Raw genomic sequence first — 19,411 nt, 5'->3', positions numbered from 1 at the left:
CGTCCACACGTCCACACGTCCACACGTCCACACGTCCACACGTCCACTCACTTTTACTGGCTCCATTCCCGCCTCTTCGACCTGTTTGTTTCCTCTCCACCTATCCATCTTCTATCCACCTCCCACTCTCTCCCTATTTATTTCAGAACCCCCTTCCCCTCCCCCATTTCTGATGAAGGGTCTAGGCCCAAAACGTCAGCCTTTCTGCTCCTATGATGCTGCTTGGCCTGCTGTGTTCATCCAGCTCTGCACCTTGTTGTCTTGGATTCTCTAGCATCTGCAGTTCCTACTATCCCTGTATTCACCCTCTGCTTGGACCTCTTCTGACCCCTTACCTGCCCACAACGTTATCATTGAAAACTGTTAGTGTGATATTGGCTATCCCAATTTCACTGCTCCCCTCACCCACTCTAACCTGTCCCCCTCTGAAATTGCCACACTTCGCTCTCTCAGGGCAACCCTAACTTTGTCATCAAACTTGCCAACAAGTGTGGTGCCATTATTGTGTGGCACCTTGCAGAGGCTTAAACCCAACTTCCTACCTCCCCCTGAACTATGACCCCTCATCCAAACATCAGGCCATTGTTGCTTGGACTATCACTGACCTTATTCCTTCCAGAGATCTTCCCCCACTACCTCCAACCTAATATTCTCCCAACCCCAGACAGCCCACTTCTACCTCCTTCCCAAAATCCATAAACCAGACCACCCCCATAGACCCATCACATTAACCTATTCCTGTCCCACCAAACTCATTTCATCCTGCCTTGCCTCCATCCTTTTTCCACTTATCCAGACTGCCTACCTACAACCATAGGTTGAAAAGTTTAATAAGGTTGCTGATTCAGTCAGTCACCTGAAGCTTGAATAGGGCTTTAATAGGTGTTAATTACTTTTGAAGCTTAACAAGTATAAGTCATTACAGCTCACCTCAGCTCAATTTAAAAGAGGGCCTTTAAAGTCCTTGCACAATGGTGTCTTTACTGAGTCACGACATATGCAATGACGGGTGATGTGGGGAAAATATAAGCACTACTGCTGTGCAGTGGTAGTGTGGGAGAAAGAAAAAAATAAACAGGAGTCTCAGGGATTCTCCAAAAAGGAAAAAAGAGTGGGCCTGTTGAAAGCACAGGATCATTAAGTAGTTAAGAAGGAGAGCTCACATCTGGAGCAAGACAGAGCCTGAGTGAGTTTATAGTTTTGGGGAATATGGAGGATAAATTGAAGCCCAGGATTGGGAGCCCAGCTGAAAGAGTGACATCACAGGGCAAGTTCATTGGTTGGTAATAGCTAATAATTTGACTTTCCATTATAGGTTATTTTTAGATTGAAGGTAATTGGGGGAAATATTTACAGGTTACAAACTAGAAGACAAATAGGGAATTTTTAAAAATCAAATTAAGAAGTAAGTAAATGAAGTAATGATGGGAAGACTAGGCAATGTACTGCATGATGTGGACCCCATTGTGGTTTGTAGATGTAGTGAGTATAATGAGGTCAGCCAGGTGGACCTTGTAGAAAATAATTGGAACTGCAAATCCAGTTCAATCAGAGTGCCCTGGCTAACAGGTAAGAACAGGAGTGTACTCCTGCCCCACTTTTGTTTTCGGATGAACACTGCTTGTTCTGAGCTTTGCTTGTTTACTTGGTTTACTGACTGCCTTGGTGTTTTCCTGGTGGTGGAAATGTGTAATAAAATTATGTTTCACTGTGTCTTTACTGACTTCCCCCACCCCCACAATATGGGTGAAAAAATAATTAGAATCTCCTCAGTTTGAGAAGTGACTCTGAGCTGGCTGGCCATAGCTAGTGTTTCTATGTGGAAGGAGGAAAAAGGAACAGTGTCTGACATCCTCCTCACTCAGAGAACTGGATTAATGTCAGTGATTTTCCAGAAAAGATAAATGCCTCTGGAGTTATTTCAGCTATGATGAGAGAAAAAGCATAGTCCTGAAGAAATTAGCTTGCAACAGTTGTCTTTGAGTTGGGGTAGCATTTGTAGTCATAGAGCCTTACAGCACAGAGACAGGCCCTTTGGCCCAAACTGGTTTATGCTGACCAAAATGTCCATCCATGCTAAGCCAATTTCCCTGAACTTGGTCCATATCCTTCCAAACCTTTCTTCCTATCTACGTATTTGTCCAAATGCCTTTTAAATGTCTTTAATGTAGTTGCCTCAACCACTTTCACTGGCAGCTCATTCCATATGTGTACCACCCTCTGTGTAAAAATGTTGCCCCTCAGGTTCCCATGTATTCTTTCCCCTCTTACCTTAAACTGATGCCCTCTTGTCCTCAATTCCCCAAACCTGGGAAAAAGACTGAGTACATTCACCCTATTTATGCTTCTCATAATCTTCTACACTTCTATAAGATACCTCCTCAGTCTCCTATGCCTTTAAGAAAAAAGTCCCAGCTTGTCCAACCTCTCCCTATAACTCAGTCCCTCGAGTCCGGGCAACATCCCTTGTAAATTTTTTTCTGCACTCTTTCCAGTTTAATAACATCCTTCCTATAGCAAGGTGACCAAAACTGAACACAATACTCCAATTGCAGCCTCACCAACATCCCGTAGAACTGCAACATAACTTCCCAACTTCAATACTCGATGCCCTGACTGAAGGCCAGTGTGTCAAAAGCCTTCTTTACTGTCCTATCAACTTGCGACTTCACTTTCAGAGAACTGTGCACCTGAACTCCAGGGTCCCTCTGTTCCACTATACTCCTTAATGCTCTACCATTCACCATGAAACTCCTACCTTGATTTGATTTTCCAAAATGCAACACCTCACACTTATCTATATTAAACTCCATTTGCCATTTCTCAGCCCACTTCCCCAGCCTATCAAAATCATGCTGCAATTTCTGATAACCTTCCCCACTGTCCATAATACCACCTATTTTAGTGTCCTGTGCAAACTTACTAATCATACAAATTCTCATACAAATCATTGACATAGATAACAAATAGTAATGGGCCCAGCACCGACCCCTGAGGCACACCACTAGTCACAAGCCTCCAGTCAAACAAGCATCCTTCCAGTATTACTCTCTGCTTCCTACCATTAAGCCAATTGTGTATCCAATTTGCCAGCTCTCCCTGGATTCCATGTCATCTAACCTTCCAGAGCAGCCTTACCATGTGGAACCTTATCAAAAGCCTTACTGAAATCCATATAGACTACATACTACCGCCCTGCCCTTATCAACCTTCCTGGTCACTTCATCAAAGAACTCTAACAAATGTGTGAGGCATGATCTCCCACACACACAACTATGCTGAGTATTACTAATCAAACCCTGTCTTTCCAAATGCATATATATCTTATCCCTCAGAATCTTCAAAAGTAACTTACCTACCACAGATGTTAAGGTTACTTATCTATAATTCCCAGGTTTTACTATCATGCAATTAATTTGGAAAAGTTGATTCATTTGACCCTGCTGTTGAAAACTGGGACCAGTACATGGAAAGAATTTTTTTTTTCTGAGCAAATTATATTGGGGCAGATGAAAAGCAAGTAATTATCCTGACAGCTTGTGGACCCACATCTGCTTTGACTATTAGGAGCCTGACTTTCCCTGAGATACCAAACCTTTCAAGAATTGATGGATTTAGTTAAGGAATATTATGACACCAAGCCTCCTCTACTTCTGAGATGCTATCAGTTTCACTCAGCAATTCAAGAACCAGGGGAACCCATATCAGGATTTTTGACTAGGTTAAAATGACTGGCAGAGTATGAGACTTTGATTTAACCCTTATGAGATGGTGAGAGATTTTGTTTGGTAAGTGGAATGAATGATGTAACCCTGCAAAAGCACCTAGTAGCTGAAGCCCAATTGGACATCAAACAGGCACAACTGGCTTTATCAGTGGAAAATGCAGCAAGTGGGGCATATGAGTTGCAGGGCATTCCAATGGAAGTAGACACCATCAGTCTGATGGAGCTTGAGGAACACCATTTGAGTGAAGGAAAATGCATAGCCTCACTCAGGACATATCCTGAATTGAAGGACGCTAGATCAGTCCAAAACAAAGCCAAGCCTCAGCCAAATAGTTAAAAGTTTCTTCCGGCTCTAGGCCAGCAAGCCATTATAGTTGCTGCCAGTATGTGGACTTGAGACAGCAGAGGAGTCCCACTAGACTAAGCTGAGTACAAAAACTCATAGGATGGTATCCATGAGAGTGCACATCCTGGAAAGTCCACCAACACCTGGTTTAGAACAGTTAAATTGCTTAGCAACATTCAAATCAGAACCAGTCAAAATAAACGTCTGATTAAATAGTCACCCAGTTCTAATGGAGGTTGATATCAGCATAGCCATTTCTGTGATTGCAGAACCAGTCTTTAAGAAATTTCGGTCTGGACTCCAATCCATAAGGTTGTATAAGATCTCAGCTCGACTGACAACTTAAATGGTGAATGTTTACAGATTAAGGGATTGACTTTGTTTCAGTCTCTTAAGAGAAGCAGCTGGTTCAGTTACTACTGATTGTAGTAAAAGGCACGGCCCCAAGCTTGATGGGGTGAAATTGGTTGAGAAACATTCAACTAGAGTGGCTCAACATAGAAAACGGCTGCCTGAGTGAAATTCTAATTAAACACCAGGAAGGTCTAAGGACTATCAAAAGACGCAAGGCTACCTTGCATATTGACCAGGAAGTAATTCCATGATTCTGCAAGGCTCACTTGGTGCTATTTGCCTTTTAGGCAAAAGTAGAGGCAGAAATCAGAAGGCTGGAAAGCAAAGGAATCAGCAAACCAGTCCAGTTTGCAGAATTGGCAGTACCGGTTGCACTGTTAGTGAGGCCTGATGGGTGAGTGGATTGGCCATGCTAAATTGCCCATTGTGTCCAGGGATGCGTAGGTCAAGTGGAATAGCCATGTGAAATGTAGGGTTACAGGGATAGGATAGCGTAGGGTTATGGGTCTGGGTGGAGTACTCTTCGGAAATTTGTTGTGGACTTGATGGGACAAAAGGCCCGCTTCCAAAATGTTTTGTGATGTATGATTTTTGGATGGAAGTCACCCTTGATAATTGTGTTGCCCATGCTAAGTGATTCTCTCATCTCCTGAATAACACTACCCCCCACCCCCACTACTATTCGTGTCCTATAAATTACTCTATCCAATGTCTGCTGCCCCTTGCTGTTTCTTATCTCTATGCAAACAGATTCTTCACATTGTTCTTCCAATCTGAGATCCTCCCTTTCTAATGTACTGATGCCATCCCTTATTATCAGCACAGCTCCACCTATCCCTCCTTATCTATTCTTAAACATCAAATATTCTTGAATATTCACTTCTTAGTCCTGGTCACCATGTCACCATGTTTCTGTAATGCCAATTATATCATACCTATGGATCTCTATTTGTGCCCATGAATCTACATTGTTGCAAATGCTATGTCCATTCAGGTAGAGTTCCCTTAACTTTATCTTTTTGCGTTGTCTTCTTTATTCTACACACGAATGCTTTCCTATGCACACTCTCTTAACTCTTCTAATTTTTTTGAAGTCTTGTTTAAACTTAAAATCTAAAACTTAGCTACTAAGTTAGCCTGGAGCAGTGTTTTTAACAGCAGTAAGATTGTGCTGTTTTCTAGTTCTGTAGATTAGGGTGCAAAGATGGCCTTTAGTAGAGTGATGTGCTCTTCCGGTTGGTTGTGGGACATTAGGGAGAGTTTCCATGTTACTGATGATTACGTCTGCAGGAAGTGTGTTCGGTTGCAATCCTGTCTGATTGCATGGATTGTTTGGAGCAGCCATTAGAGGCAATGAGGAATTTGCAGGAGCAAGGAGATGTGATAGATGGCAGGTGTAGGAAGGGAGAAAAACCGAAGATACAGTCAAGTAGATGGATGACCTCCAGGAGAGGGAGGCAGGTCATGCAGGAGTTTCCTGTGGCTCTCCCCATCTCAAACAAGTGTGGTATGCTGTTTTGGGAAATTTTAGGGGGCCATGAAATCTTAGAGGAATGTTTTAGGACAGCCAGACTTCTGTAAGTGAGACTGGCTCTAACGTAATGAGGTGTATGCCAGATTCCGAGCGATCGATTTGTGGTAGGGGACTCTTTAGTCAGAGGCACAGACATACAGGTTCTGCAGCTCACAGCGAGAAATCAGAATGATGTGTTGCCTCCCTGGAGCCAGGATCAAGGATAACTGAGTGTAGAATATTCTCATAGTGGAGAAAGACCAGCAGGAGGTCATAGCACACATTGGAACTAATGATATAAGAAGTGAAAAGGATGAGATTTTGAGGAGAGAATGTAGAAAACTAGGCAGTAATTTAAAAAGGAAGTCCTCAAGGATAGTAATGCCTGGATTACTCCCGATGCCACGAGCTAGTGAGGGTAGGAATAAGAGGATAGAGGAGATGAATGTGTGGCAGAGGAGCTGATACAGGGGAGAAGGATTCACAATTTTGAAGTGAAAATTGGAGTAGAAGTGACCTGAATAAGAAGGATGGATTGTACCTGAATTGGGAGGGGGCTAATAATACTGGCAAGGAGATTTGCTAGAGCTGCTTGGGAGGATTTAAACTAGTGGGGTGGGGGTGGTTTCTTGGGTGGAACTGAGAAATAAGAAAGGGATGATCACCTTATTGGGATTGTACAATAGATTCCCCCAATAGTCAGCTGGAAATTGAGAAACAAATTTGAAAGGTGATTTGTTATCTGTAAGAATAGTAGGGTGGTTGTGGTATGGAGTCTTAACTTTCCAAACAGACTGGGACTGTCATAGTGTTAAGGGCTTGGATGGAGAGGAATTTGTGTGTACAAGAAAATTTTATGATTCAGTATGTGGATGTACCTACTATAGTAGGTACAAAACTTGACCTACTCTTGGGAAATTAGGCAGGGCAGGGGACTGAGGTGTCAGTGGGGGAGCACTTTGAGGCCATTGATCATAATTCTATTAGTTTTAAAATAGCAATGGAAAAGGATGGACTGGATCTAAATTTTAAATTTCTTAATTGGAGGAAGGCTAATTTTGATGGGATTAGGCAAGATTTGGTGGCAGATGTTTGCAAGTAAAGGGATGGCTGGAAAATGGGAAGCCTTCAAAAATGACATAACGAGTCCAGAGACAGTATTTTCCTGTTGGGGTGAAGGGTAAGGCTGGTAGGTGTAGGGAATGCTGGATGACTAGAGAAATTGAGATTATGGTCAAGAAAAAGAATAATGCATATGTCAGGTATGGACAGCAGAGATTGAGTGAATCCTTAGAATATAAAAGCAGTAGGAGTATACTTAAGAGGGAAATCAGGAGGACAGAAAAGGGATATGAGATAGCTTTGGTAAACAGTGTTAAGGAGAATCCAAATGGATTCATAAATACATTGGGGACAAAAGAGTAACTAGGGAGCGAATAGGGCCCCTTTAAGGTCAACATGGCTGCCTATGTGTGGAGCCATAGAAGATGGGGGAGATACCAAACGATGATTTTGCATCAGTTTACAGCAGAGAAGGACATGGAAGATGTAGAACGTGGGGAAATAAATTCCACACCACAGAGGAGGTGGTGTTGGATGGCTTAAAATGCATAAAAGTGAATAAATCCCCAAGACCTAATCAGGTGAAGCCTAGGACTCTGTGGGAAGCTAGGGAAGTGATTGCTGGGCCTCTTGCTGAGATATTTGTATCATCGATAGCCACAAGTGAGATGCCAGAAGACTGAAGGTTGGCTAACATGGTGCCACTATTTTAAGAAAGGTGGTAAGAAAAAGCCAAGGAGGTATAGACTGGTGAGCCTGACATCAGTGGTGGGCAAGTTGTAGGAAGGAATCCTGAGGGACAGGATTTACATGTGTTTGGAAAGGCAAGGATTGATTAGGGATAGTTAACATGGCTTTGTGCATGGGAAATTGTCTCGCTAACTTAAGCAGTGAAAAAGAGGATTGATTGAGGGCAGAGCAGTGGATGTGATCTATATGGACTTCAGTAAGACATTTGACAAGGTTCATCATGGTAGACTGGTTAGCAAGGTTAGATCACATGGAATACAGGGAGAACTAGCTATCTGGATAGACAGCTGGCTCAAAGGTAGAAGACAGAGGGTGGAGGTGGAGGGTTGCTTTTCAGACTGGAGGCCTGTGACAAAGCAGTATGCCACAATGATTGGTGCTGGGTCTACTGCTTTTTGTCATTTATATAAATGATTTGGTTGTGAACAAAGGAGGTAAAGTTAGTAGGTTTGCAGATTACATCAAAATTAGAGGTATAGTGGACAGCGAAGAAGGTTACTTCAGAGTACAATGGGATCTTGATCAGTTAGACCAATGGGCCGAGGAATAGCAGATGGAGTCATTACAGTGTGAAGCTGGAGGAACACAGCAGGTCAGGCAGCATTAGAGGAGCAGGAGAGTTGACATTTCGGGCTTCCAGCTCCACACTGTATTGACTCTAACTCCAGCATCAGCAGTTCTTGCTATCGCCATGGCACATGGAGTTTAATTTAGATAAATGGGAGGTGCTGCATTTTGGAAAGGCAAATCAGGGCAGGGCTTATACACTTAATGGGGAGTCCTGGGGAGTGTTGCTGAGCAAAGAAACCTTGGAGTGCAGGTTCATAGTTCCTTAAAAGTGGAGTCACAAGTAGATAGGATAGTGAAGAAAATGTTTGGTATGCTTGCCTTTATTGGTCATGCATTGAATATAGGAATTGGGAGGTCATGTTGTGGCTGTACAGGACATTAGTTAGGCCAATATTGTGTGCAGTTCTAGTCTCCCTGCTATTGGAAGGATGTTGTGAAATTTCAAAGGGTTCTGGAAAGATTTACAAGGATGTTGTTAGGATTGGAGGGTTTGAGCTATAGGCTGGGTCTATTTTCCTTGGAGTGTTGGAGGCTGAGGGGTGACCTTATAGAGGTTTATGAAATCATGAAGGGCATGGATAGGGTAAATAGACAAGGTCTTTTCTCAGGGGTGGAGAAGTCCAAACCTAGAGGGGAAAGATTTAAAAGGGACCTAATGGGCAACATTTTCACATAGAGGATCTTACATGTATGGAATGAGCTGCCAGAGGCTGGTACAATTGTAACATTTAAAAGGCACCTGGATGGGTATATGAATAGGAAGGGTTTAGAGGGATATGGGCCCAATCCTGGCAAATGGGACTAGATTTCTCGGATATCTGGTTGGCATGGATTATTTGGACCAAAGAGTCTGTTTCCGTTCAAGCATGTCCTATCATTCAATAATATCATGGCTGATCTGTGGCCTAACTCCATATACTGCCTTTGGCCCATATCCCTTCATAGCTTTGGTTAACAAAAATTTACCTGCCTCTGTTTAAAGTTAACAACTGATCTGGCATCAACTGCTGTCTGTGGAAACGTGTTCCAAATCTCAACAACCCTTTGTGTAGAAGTGCTTCCTAACATTACTTTTGAATGGTCTGGCTTTAATTCTTCAATTATGCCCCTTAGTTGTAGAACCCCCAAGTGTTGAAAACAGTATCTTTACCCACCCTATCTTTTCCTGTGGCCTCTGTGCCCACTTAGAATCACTGAGTAAAGTGAGAGTCATACAGTCCAGAAACAGACCCTTCAGTCCATCCAGTCCATGCTGACCAAAATCCCAAACTAAACTAGTCCACCTGTCTGCTCCTGGCCCATATTCCTCCAAACCTTTCCTATTCATGTACTTACCCAAAATGTCTTTTAAATATTGTAATTGTACCCCCATTCACCACTTCCTCAGGAAGTTCATTCCACATGGTGAACCACCCTCTTTAAAAAAAAATTGATTCACTTTTTTCTTTAAATGTCTCTCCTCTCACCTTTAAAAATGTGCCCTCTAGTCCACTTAACTGGACGGAATTCTATAAACTACTGACCAGCCTGTCTATATCCTGCTATAATCTGAGGCAATCTTCCCAACTATTTACAACCCCACCAACTTTTGTATTGTCTGCAAACTTAGTGATCAACTGTCCTACATTCAAGTCTAATCCATTTATATAACTGACAAACAGCAAGGACCCCAGCACCCTTGTGGGACCCAACTGATACATGCTTCCAGTCAGGAAAAAAACACCCCTCGATCATCACCCTCTGTTTCTTGCCAATCAGCCAAGTATGGATCCAATTTGTTAAATTTCCTTGGATCCCATGGGCTCTTTGTTACCAGACTCCCATGTGAGATCTTACCAAAAAGCTGAAATGCAAGTAGACTACATCAAAAGCATTGTCCACATCTACGCACCTGGTCGGCGCTTCAAAAAATTCAGTCAAGTCGGTCAAACATGATTTCCCCGAAACAAAATCATGCTGACTGTTCCTGATTAATCCCTATCCCTCTAAATACACATTAATTCTGCCCCTCAGAATTGCCTCCAGCAGTTTCCCCTTCAAGGTTAAACTGACTGGCCTGTCACTTTTTGGTTTGTCCTTTGCTCCCTTTTTGATTAACAGTGCCACACTGGCTGTCCTCCAGTCCCCTGATATTCCTTCTCTGGCCAGAGATAAATTGAAAGTTCCTCCCTTGCGTCACTCAAATTAGGACACATTTCATCTGGTGCTAGAAATTTTAAGCCTGTCAGATCATGCAGAACCTCCTCACTGTCTATGCTAATTTCTTCAATTGTATCACAAACCTTCTCCCTGATTTTCTTTGTGTTCATATCATGCCCCTCACTAGTGAATGTATTCATTTAGAACCCAAGTTGCATCCTCTGGCTCCATGTATAAATTATCACTATCACCCTTAATGGACCCTACTTCTTTTTTCCTCATGATCCTTTACACATGCCTGTAAAATAACTTAGGATTTTCCTTTATTTTACCTGTCAGTATCCTTTCATATCACCCTTTAGCTCTCCTAATCTTTAGTTCCTTCTTGCACATTCAATTCTCCTCTAGGGTATCTGTAGTTTTGAGCCCTCAGTCTCTGTCATAAGCCTCCCTTTTCTCTTTATCGAATGCTGCATACCACTCAATATCCAGGTTTCTCAGGATTTGATGGTCCCGTCCTTTATTGGAACATGTTGGCATGTACTACGCTTGCCTTCTCGAATCATCCCATGGTTCTGAGGCAGATTTAACTGAAAGTATCTGCTCCCAGTCCGCTCTGGCCAGACTATACCTGATTGTATTAAAATCAGCCTTTCCCCCAGTTTAGAACTTCAATTCTTCAACCATTTGCTTTGTTCACTAAAATTAAGCCCAATTCCACTCCCTCTCTTTTAAAGCCTTCTATGTACTGACATAAAGCTCTCCTGGATGAATTTTAAGAAATCTGTTCCCTTCAAACCTTTTCACACAAAGGCCACTCCAATCAATATTGCTTAAGTTGAAATCTCCTACTACCACTACCTTATTACTTCTGCACTTCTCTGAAATTTGCTGACATATCTGCCCTTCTGTTTCTCTCGGACTGTTAGGCCAAGAGTACACTCTCAGCAATGTGATTGCTCCATTTTTGTTCTTAAGTTCTATCCAAACGGTTTCATTTGAGGAGCCTTCTAACTTCTTACTGCTGCAGTAGATTCTCTGATCAATATTGTGACATCTCCTTCTCTACCTATCCTGAAGACCTTGTAACCTGAAATGTTGAGCTGCCATCTTGCCCCTCTCTCAACCATGTCTCAGACAGCAATGACATCATACTCCATATGTTTTAATTTGTGCCCTCTACTCATCTGCCTTGTTTGTCAGAGTCCTAAAAGTAAAGTATGATCAAAGCTTGCCAAACTCCCTTGTGCCTTATCTGACCTATAATGACTATGCCTTCCTAATTCAGTCATTGTCTCTTCTGATTTTGGCTATTCAACTTCCCCTGTTGAAAATTCTGTCTGGATCCCACCCCTGTTAGCTTTTAATCTACTCTTTAATTCCAGATTTTTATCAAAATATAGATTCACCACCTACTATAGTGTGAATTGAACCTTTATCCCCAGAGCATGAGCTTGGGACTCCAGAATACTTGACCAATGACATTACTGTACAGCCATCATCTCCACAGGAGGGAAACAATCTGTAATTAAAAGAGCAACAAGTAACACAAATGTCTATCGTACCTCAGCTAGAGGAAAGTATTCTGACAAAAGCACTCAAGACTAGAACTGCTCTAGAACTTGCCACACCCCTACTCCAGTGCAGCTACAACACTGGCATCTACCAGACAATGTGGAAAATTGCCCAGATGTCCTGTAAACACAAAGTTGGACAAATCTAACCTGGTCAATTATCATCCCATCTGATTACTCTTGATCATCAGTAAAGTGTTTTGAACGTGTCAGCAACAGTGCAATCAAGCAGCATATGCCATCAATCCCATTTTCCTGAACTTGGTACATAGCCTACTATGTCCTGGCATTTTAGGTACTCATTCAGATGCTTCTCAAGTGTTGCGAGAGTGCTTGCCTTTACCATCCTACGGCAGTGCATTCCATATTCTAGCATATGCTGGATGAAAAAATTATCTCTCCAATCCCCTTTAAACCACTTGATTCTCATGTTAAACTTAAAAAAAATCTTGTGCCCTGTTGTCTTAGACATAACTGGCATGGAGAAGAAATTCTTATGATCTACTCTACTGTGTACATCTCAATTTTTTGTTTACCTCAATCAGATACTCCTCTCAGCCTACTTTCCTCCAAGGAAAACAAACAATCTCTCCTCATACCTGAGACTTTTCATTCCAGGCAACATCCTGGTGAATCTTGGGTGGCACAGTGGTTAGCACTGCTGCCTCACAGCGCCAGGGAGCCCGGATTTGATTCCAGCCTCGGGTGACTGTCTGAGGAGTTTGCACATTCTCCCCGTGTCTGTGTGGGTTTCCTCCGGGTGCTCGGGTTTCCTCCCACAGTCCAAAGATATGCAGGTTAGGTGGATTAGCCATGCTAAATTGCCCATAGCGTTCAGGGAGGTGTAGGTTAGGTGGGTTATAGGGGGATGGGTCTGGGTGGGATGCTCTGAGGTTTGGAGTGGACTTGTTGGGCCGAAGGGCCTGTTTCCACACTGTAGGGGATCTCCTCTGCATTCTGCCCAGTGTAATCATGTCTTTCTGATTGTGCAGTTCTGGTTGCCACACTTAGTATTCCATCTGTGGCCTAACCAATATTTTATCAAGTTGTAACAAGACTTCCTTGCTCTTTATTCTATGCCCTGAGGCAAGATCCCATTTGCCACCTTCGCCATCCTGTCTACCTGTGCTGACACCTTCATGGGTCTATGGACTCAAACAACAAAGTCCCTTTGTTCCTCTGTACTCCCTAGGCATCTACTACTCATTATGTATGTCCTTCCATTACTAGACCTTCAAAACTGCATCACCTCACACTTATTAGAATCAAATTCCATATGCCATTCCTCTGCCCAAGTGAGCAGCTGATCAGTATTAGACTTTGTCTGAGACCATTCTCCTCGCAATCAACAACAACACCAGTTTGTGACATCTGTAAACTTATAATGATACCTTTTTACATCCAAGTTGTTAAATGTATATAGCAAACAACCAGGGTCCAAGCACTGATCCCTGTGGTACACTGCTGGTCACGGGCTTCCAATTATAAAAATAACCCTTCATCATTACCCTTTGCCTCCCATTTGCAAGCTAATTTTGGATCCAGTTTGCCAACTTGCCTTGGATCCTGTGGGCACTTATCTTTTGGACCAGCATTCCTTTTTGGTGGTGACACCATCAATTTTCATGTCATCTGCAAACTTAATAATTATACCTTCCACATTCATGTCCAAGTTATTAATGTAAATAACAAATTGGGTGCATTTATCCAAGCATAGCATTAAGGAGCCGTAGCAAAACTGGAGTCAATGGATATTGGAGCAAACTCTCTGCTGTTGGAGTCATACCTGTCAAATAGAAAGGTGGTTACGGTTGGTGGAGGTCAATCATCTCAGCTCCAGGACATCGCTACAGGAGTTCACCAGGGTAGTACCTTGGGCCCAACCATTTTCAACTGCCTCAAAACTGACCTTCCCTCTACCATAAGGCCAGAAGTGGCAATGTTTGCTGATGATTTTATAATGCTCAGCAATATTCACAATTCTTGAGACTCTGAAGCAAATGTCCAGGTTTGGGCAAGTAACATGCTTGCCACATGAGTGCTGGGTAATGATCATTTCCAAAAAAGAGACAATCGACTATTGTCCCTTGACTTTCAGTGGTATTTCCATCACTGAATTCCCCATTCTCAACATCCTGAGGGTTACCATTTAATCAGAAACTGAGCTAGTCTAGCTGTATAAATAGTGATTACAAGAGCAGGTCAGAGGCTGGGAATACTGTAGCAAGTAACTCACCTCCTGACTCCCCAAAACGTGTCCACCATCTATAAGGCACAAGTCAAGAGTGTGATGAGTTGCACCCATCAGCCCATTGCCTGGATCAGTGCAACTCCGACAACACTCAAGAAGCTTGACACCATCCAGGATAAAGCAGCCTGCTTGACTGGCACTATATCCACAAGCATTCACTCCTTCCACTACCAACATTCAGTAGCAGCAATAAGGTGTACTGAAGAAATTCACCAAGGCTCCATAGACAGCGCCCTCCAAACCTATGACCACTACTATCTAAAAGGACAAGAAAGGATAGATGGGAATGCTATCATCTGCACATTTTCCTCATGCCACCCACCATCCTGACTTGGAAATATTGCACCATTCCTTCAGTGTCCCTGGTTCAAAAAGCATGGAGCTCTCTCCCTCAAGACACTTTTAGATCTACTTACAGCATGTAGACTGCAACAGTTCAAGAAGTATCTTGCTACCATTTTCTGAAAGGTAATTAGGGATAGACAATAAATGCTGGTCCTGCCAGTGCTGCCCACATTCCATGAGTGAATAAATACAAAAATCTCTGGTCCCATTCTAGTAAATCTCTTTTGAACTTTGGTTCTTGCTTCTGGATGTAGTTCCGATGTGAACAAAGAAAGCCTGGTTCTGATGATGGCTCTAAGTACCAAATTTATAAAGCAGTCTTGAGCCAGATCTACTGGGAAGAGTCTGGCATAAACCAAATATGGTGTAGAAATCGGGTAAAGGAAAAGACGAAATACGCTAAAGAGGCCATCTTCTTAAATTGATACATTTTGTGATTTAATTAAATGTCAGAATATTTGTATCATCAATTGATATTTATTTTTCAGGACCCTATTGCAATTCATCCACTGACCTGATTGGAACATGTTGGCACAAAAGCCCAGTCGGGCAACTTGTTACAAGACCCTGTCCAGAATACTTCAATGGTATCCAATACAACACAACAAGTAAGTACTTTGTGATGAAATCCATTTGCAGCAATTCTGTGATCATGTAACATTGGTGGAACAGAAAATTCAAGGACTTGCAACATTCAATTCTGCTCAGCAGTAGGGGAGGCACTTATTGTAGCATTGTAAATTGGTTGTGGACGCTGAAACATAGAAACATAAGAAATAGGAGCAGGAGTAGGCCATTAAGTCCTTCAAGCTTGCTCTACTACTCCTTTATGATCATGGCTGATCATCCAACTCTATAGTCTGTTCCTGCTTACTCTCGCTTTAGCCCCAAGTGTTATATCCAGCTCCTTCTTGAAATCATACAATGTCTTGCCCTTGACTGCTTTGTGTTTGTGAATTTCACGGGCTTACCACTCCCTGGGTGAAAAAATCTCTCCTCAACGTGTGTGTGTGTCTGTGTGAGAGACAGACAGACAGACAGAAGACTCTGTTAGCTGTATCGCAGGGAAGGCAGCTGAAGTACACGTGTAGGGGTCTCAGTGCAGAATCAACAGCAGTCGGATGTCACTGTGCTGTTTAAGCTCAGGAAGAGATTCAAGGAATTGATGGGCAACAGTGTGTTGGAGTCTGGACAAGAAGTCATCCTTGGATGGAAAAGTGGGAAGGTCACTAGCTTTAAGTTGGGAAAAGCTGTGAGGGGCTTGGAAGAAACCCGTGAGCATTAATATTGCAGTTGAGAGTGTGGAGGTTGAGAAGGCCACCAGCCAAACATGTTTGATGCAACTGAGCAAGATCAGAGCTCATGGAAAAGCCTGGGGGTAGGTCTGGATCAGTGAAGCTAGGTGCGAGGGAAGAGCTGGAATTATAACTAAGTGAGTACTGGATGCAGTTTTTGCATTCAAGAGTGCAATCACTCAAGATCTAAGATAATCGACCAAAACAGCAGCAGTCATTGAGTAGTCCATGAAGGAGAAGTTCTTGAGAAGGAATTTCAAGGGCAGATCTGCAAATGTAAGAATTACCATTATTTTTTTGAGGGTTAATAAGGTTCAAAACCCCATATGTAAGGGGAATTGCTGTGAAATCTGGGATCTGACTTATTAGCACTTGTGATTTGATGTTCTCTGTAGGTTGTCAAATCACAACTTATTATCCACATTTGCTGATGTTAACACAGATGTTAGAAATAAAACCCTGGACTATAGATTGTATTACAACTCTAATGTTGTCCAACAATGTTTATTATTTTTGTTCAAAACCATGGAATCAACTAGAATCCATGGAATCTCACAATGTGCCCTCAGATCCCTGGCCAGATCTCAAACGTAAATTTGATGGTCTAGTCTCGGATCGTAACAGTTTTCTTACAGAGTTGGTGAGCACGTAGGCAAATAGCAATACAATACACAGGAGAATGATGGAGATGTGGGCAAATGATAATTTAAATCTATTCAACTGAGAAACAATAAAACAGGAGATTCAGTCCCTTTGATCTAATCCAAGATTCAATACAATCATAGTTGAACTGCGGCACGACAATAAGATAGGAACAGAAATGAAGCCATTCAGCCCACCAAGTCTCCTCTGCCATTTGATTGTGGCTGATATGTTTCTCTCAACCCCAATTTACTGTTTTCTCCCCCTTACCCTTGATCCTCCTGACTAAACATGAACCTCTAATCTCTATCTTAAATACACTGAATGACTTGGCCTCCATAGCCTTCGGCAATCAGTTCCACAGATTAAACACAGCTTAAGAAATTCCTCTTCATCTCGGTTCTAAAGGGTCATCCTTTCATATGACATTGTGCTCTTGGGATCTAGCCTCTCCTACTAGTGGAAACATCTTCTCAACATCCACTCTACTGCTGGGGTTGGGCTGGAGCAGCCTCTCATGGGAGTGTAACTGCAGCAGCCAGGCCTGTGACGACACAACTGGCTCTGCTGTAGAGCAGGGTCAGGCAAAGTCCTACAGAGCGATAGTAGAGGGAGACTCTCTAGGGGCACAGACAGGCTTTTCTGTGTCCACCTTTGACACCCTAGAATGGTGTGTTGCCTCCCTGATGTTATGGTCAAAGACCTCTCTGAACAGTTGCATGTAATTCTTAAGGGGGATCGTGAATAGCCAGAGGTCATTTTGCACACGGGTACCAACGACATAGGTAGAAAAAGGGATGAGGTCCTGAGGAATGAGTACAGGGAGTTAGGAGAGAGACTGAAAAGAAGGACCTCCAAGGGTTGTAATCTCTGGGTTACTACCACTGCCACGTGCTAGTGAGGCAAGGAATAAACAGATAGGACAGATGAACGCATGGCTAAGGAGTTGGTACAGGGGACAAGGTTTCAGGTTCTTAGATCATTGGGACCTCCTGAGTGGAATGCATTGCCGGAGCGGGTAGTGGAGTTGGCCTCATTAGGGGCATTTAAGCAGCTATTAGATAGGCATATGGATGATAGTATAAGGTAGGGGTGGAGGTTAGATAGACCTTAGGTTTAGGGTAAAAGTTTGGCACAACATCATGGACCAAAGGGCCTGTACTGTGCTGTACTGTTCTATGTTCTTCTGGGGGATGGGTGACCTGTACAAGAGGGATGGGTCGCACCTAAACTGGAAGGGAACCAATATCCTCACAGGGAGGTTCTCTGGTGCTACTTGGGAGGGTTTAAACTAGAATGAGAACCAAAGCAGTAGGTCAGCAAGTGGAGGGATTGAGGGGAAGGTAGATGTTGGGGCCAGTAAATCAGAAATAAGGGACAGGCAGAGAGAGGTAAATGAACACGATGGTACTAATGGGCTGATGTGTGTTTATTTCAATGCAAGGAGTATTATAGGTAGGGCAGATGAGCTTAGAGCCTGGATCGGTACATGGGACTATGATGTTGTGGCTGTTACAGAGACTTGGTTGAAAGAGGGACAGGACTGGCTGTTCAACGTTCCAGGGTTTTGTTGTTTTAGGTGAGCTGGAAGGATAGTGAAAAGAGGTTGAGTTGCATTACTAATCAGGGAGAAGGACCTATCTGAACTCAGAGAATATAATGGAGGGCTCATCCACTAAGCCAGTATGGGTAGAGCTCAAAAATAAGTTGGGTGCAATCACTCTGTTAGGATTATACTTAAGGGATTCCAACAGCCACTGAGATTTGAGGAACAGATATGTAGGCAGATTATGGAAAGGTACAATAACTGTTGTCATAGTGGCGGATTTAAACTTCCCCACTATTGACTGGGATTCCCTTAGAGCAAGAGGCTTAGATGGGGCAGAATTTAAGTACATCCAAGATGGTTTCTTGAAACAGTATGTGGATTGTCCAACTAGAGGAGAGGACATACTAGATTTTGTGTTGGCTAATGAACCTGGCCAGCTGGCTGACCTTTCAGTGGGAGAGCATTTTGGAAACAGTGATCACAACTCCTTAAGTTTTAGATAAGTGTGGAACTGGAGGAACACAGGCCAGGCAGCATCAGAGGAGCAGGAAAGCTGACGTATTGGATTGGGACTTTTTTTTTTCCCTCCAGTTCCACACTCTGTTATCTCAGAGTCCAGTGTCAGCAGTTCTTACTATCTCCTTAAGTTTTAAGTAGCTATGAACAAAGATAAGTAGTCGGGGCCTTGTGGGTAGGAACTAAATTGGTGCAGGGCAAATTATGTCAGTATTAGTCAGGTGCTCGCAAGTGTTAACAGCTCCTCCCAATTATCAGGCAAGTCCACATTTGACATGTGGGAGTTTTTTAAAGACTTACTGATCAAATTTCTGGACAGGCATGTTCCAGTAGAGAGGAAGGAAAAGGGTGGCAAGGTAAGGGACCCTTGGATAATGAGGGAGGTTATGAATTTAGTCAAAAGGAAAAAAGCATATATAAAGTTTATGAAGCTAAAATTGGGCAGGAGCCATGAGGAATATAAAGAAAGCAGGAAAGAACTCAAGTAGGGAATTGGGAGAGCAAGAAGGGACCATGAAATGCCCTTGGCAAATAGATTTGAAGAACATCCTAAGTCATTGTGTATATACATTAAAAATAAGAAGATAACTAGGGAGAAGGTAGGATCACTCACTAGCCACTGGAAAGATCACCGAGGACCAGCGAGTAGATAATGTTCCTCTGTTCAAGAAGAGAAATAGGGATAATTCAGGAAACTAGAGACCGGTGAGTCTTTCTTCAGTGATTGGGAAGCTATTGGAGAGAACTCTTAGGGAAAAGATTTATGCACATTTGGGGG

General features: G+C 42.9%; 1 protein-coding gene across 7 annotated transcripts in view; it reads left to right on the top strand.

Annotated features, from left to right (window-relative positions):
• LOC109937392 (corticotropin-releasing factor receptor 1-like) overlaps window positions 1-19,411 on the top strand; it is a 303,154-nt gene that overhangs the window by 75,027 nt on the left and 208,716 nt on the right. For 3 of the 7 annotated variants that reach the window (XM_048614775.1, XM_048614777.1, XM_048614772.1), the window contains one exon: window positions 15,120-15,239. In XM_048614775.1, coding sequence (XP_048470732.1) covers window positions 15,157-15,239 — 83 coding nt within the window. In that variant the 5' untranslated portion in view covers window positions 15,120-15,156. Of the gene's footprint in view, window positions 1-1,006; window positions 1,570-15,119; window positions 15,240-19,411 lie in introns of those variants that run through there. The other 4 variants (XM_048614771.1, XM_048614773.1, XM_048614776.1 and 1 more) reach the window with 2 other exon arrangements.

The sequence above is a fragment of the Rhincodon typus genome, chromosome 30, assembly GCF_021869965.1.
Source record: "Rhincodon typus isolate 14 chromosome 30, sRhiTyp1.1, whole genome shotgun sequence".
NCBI classification, from domain to species: domain Eukaryota; kingdom Metazoa; phylum Chordata; class Chondrichthyes; order Orectolobiformes; family Rhincodontidae; genus Rhincodon; species Rhincodon typus.
This window is presented reverse-complemented; position numbering and strand designations above follow the sequence as displayed.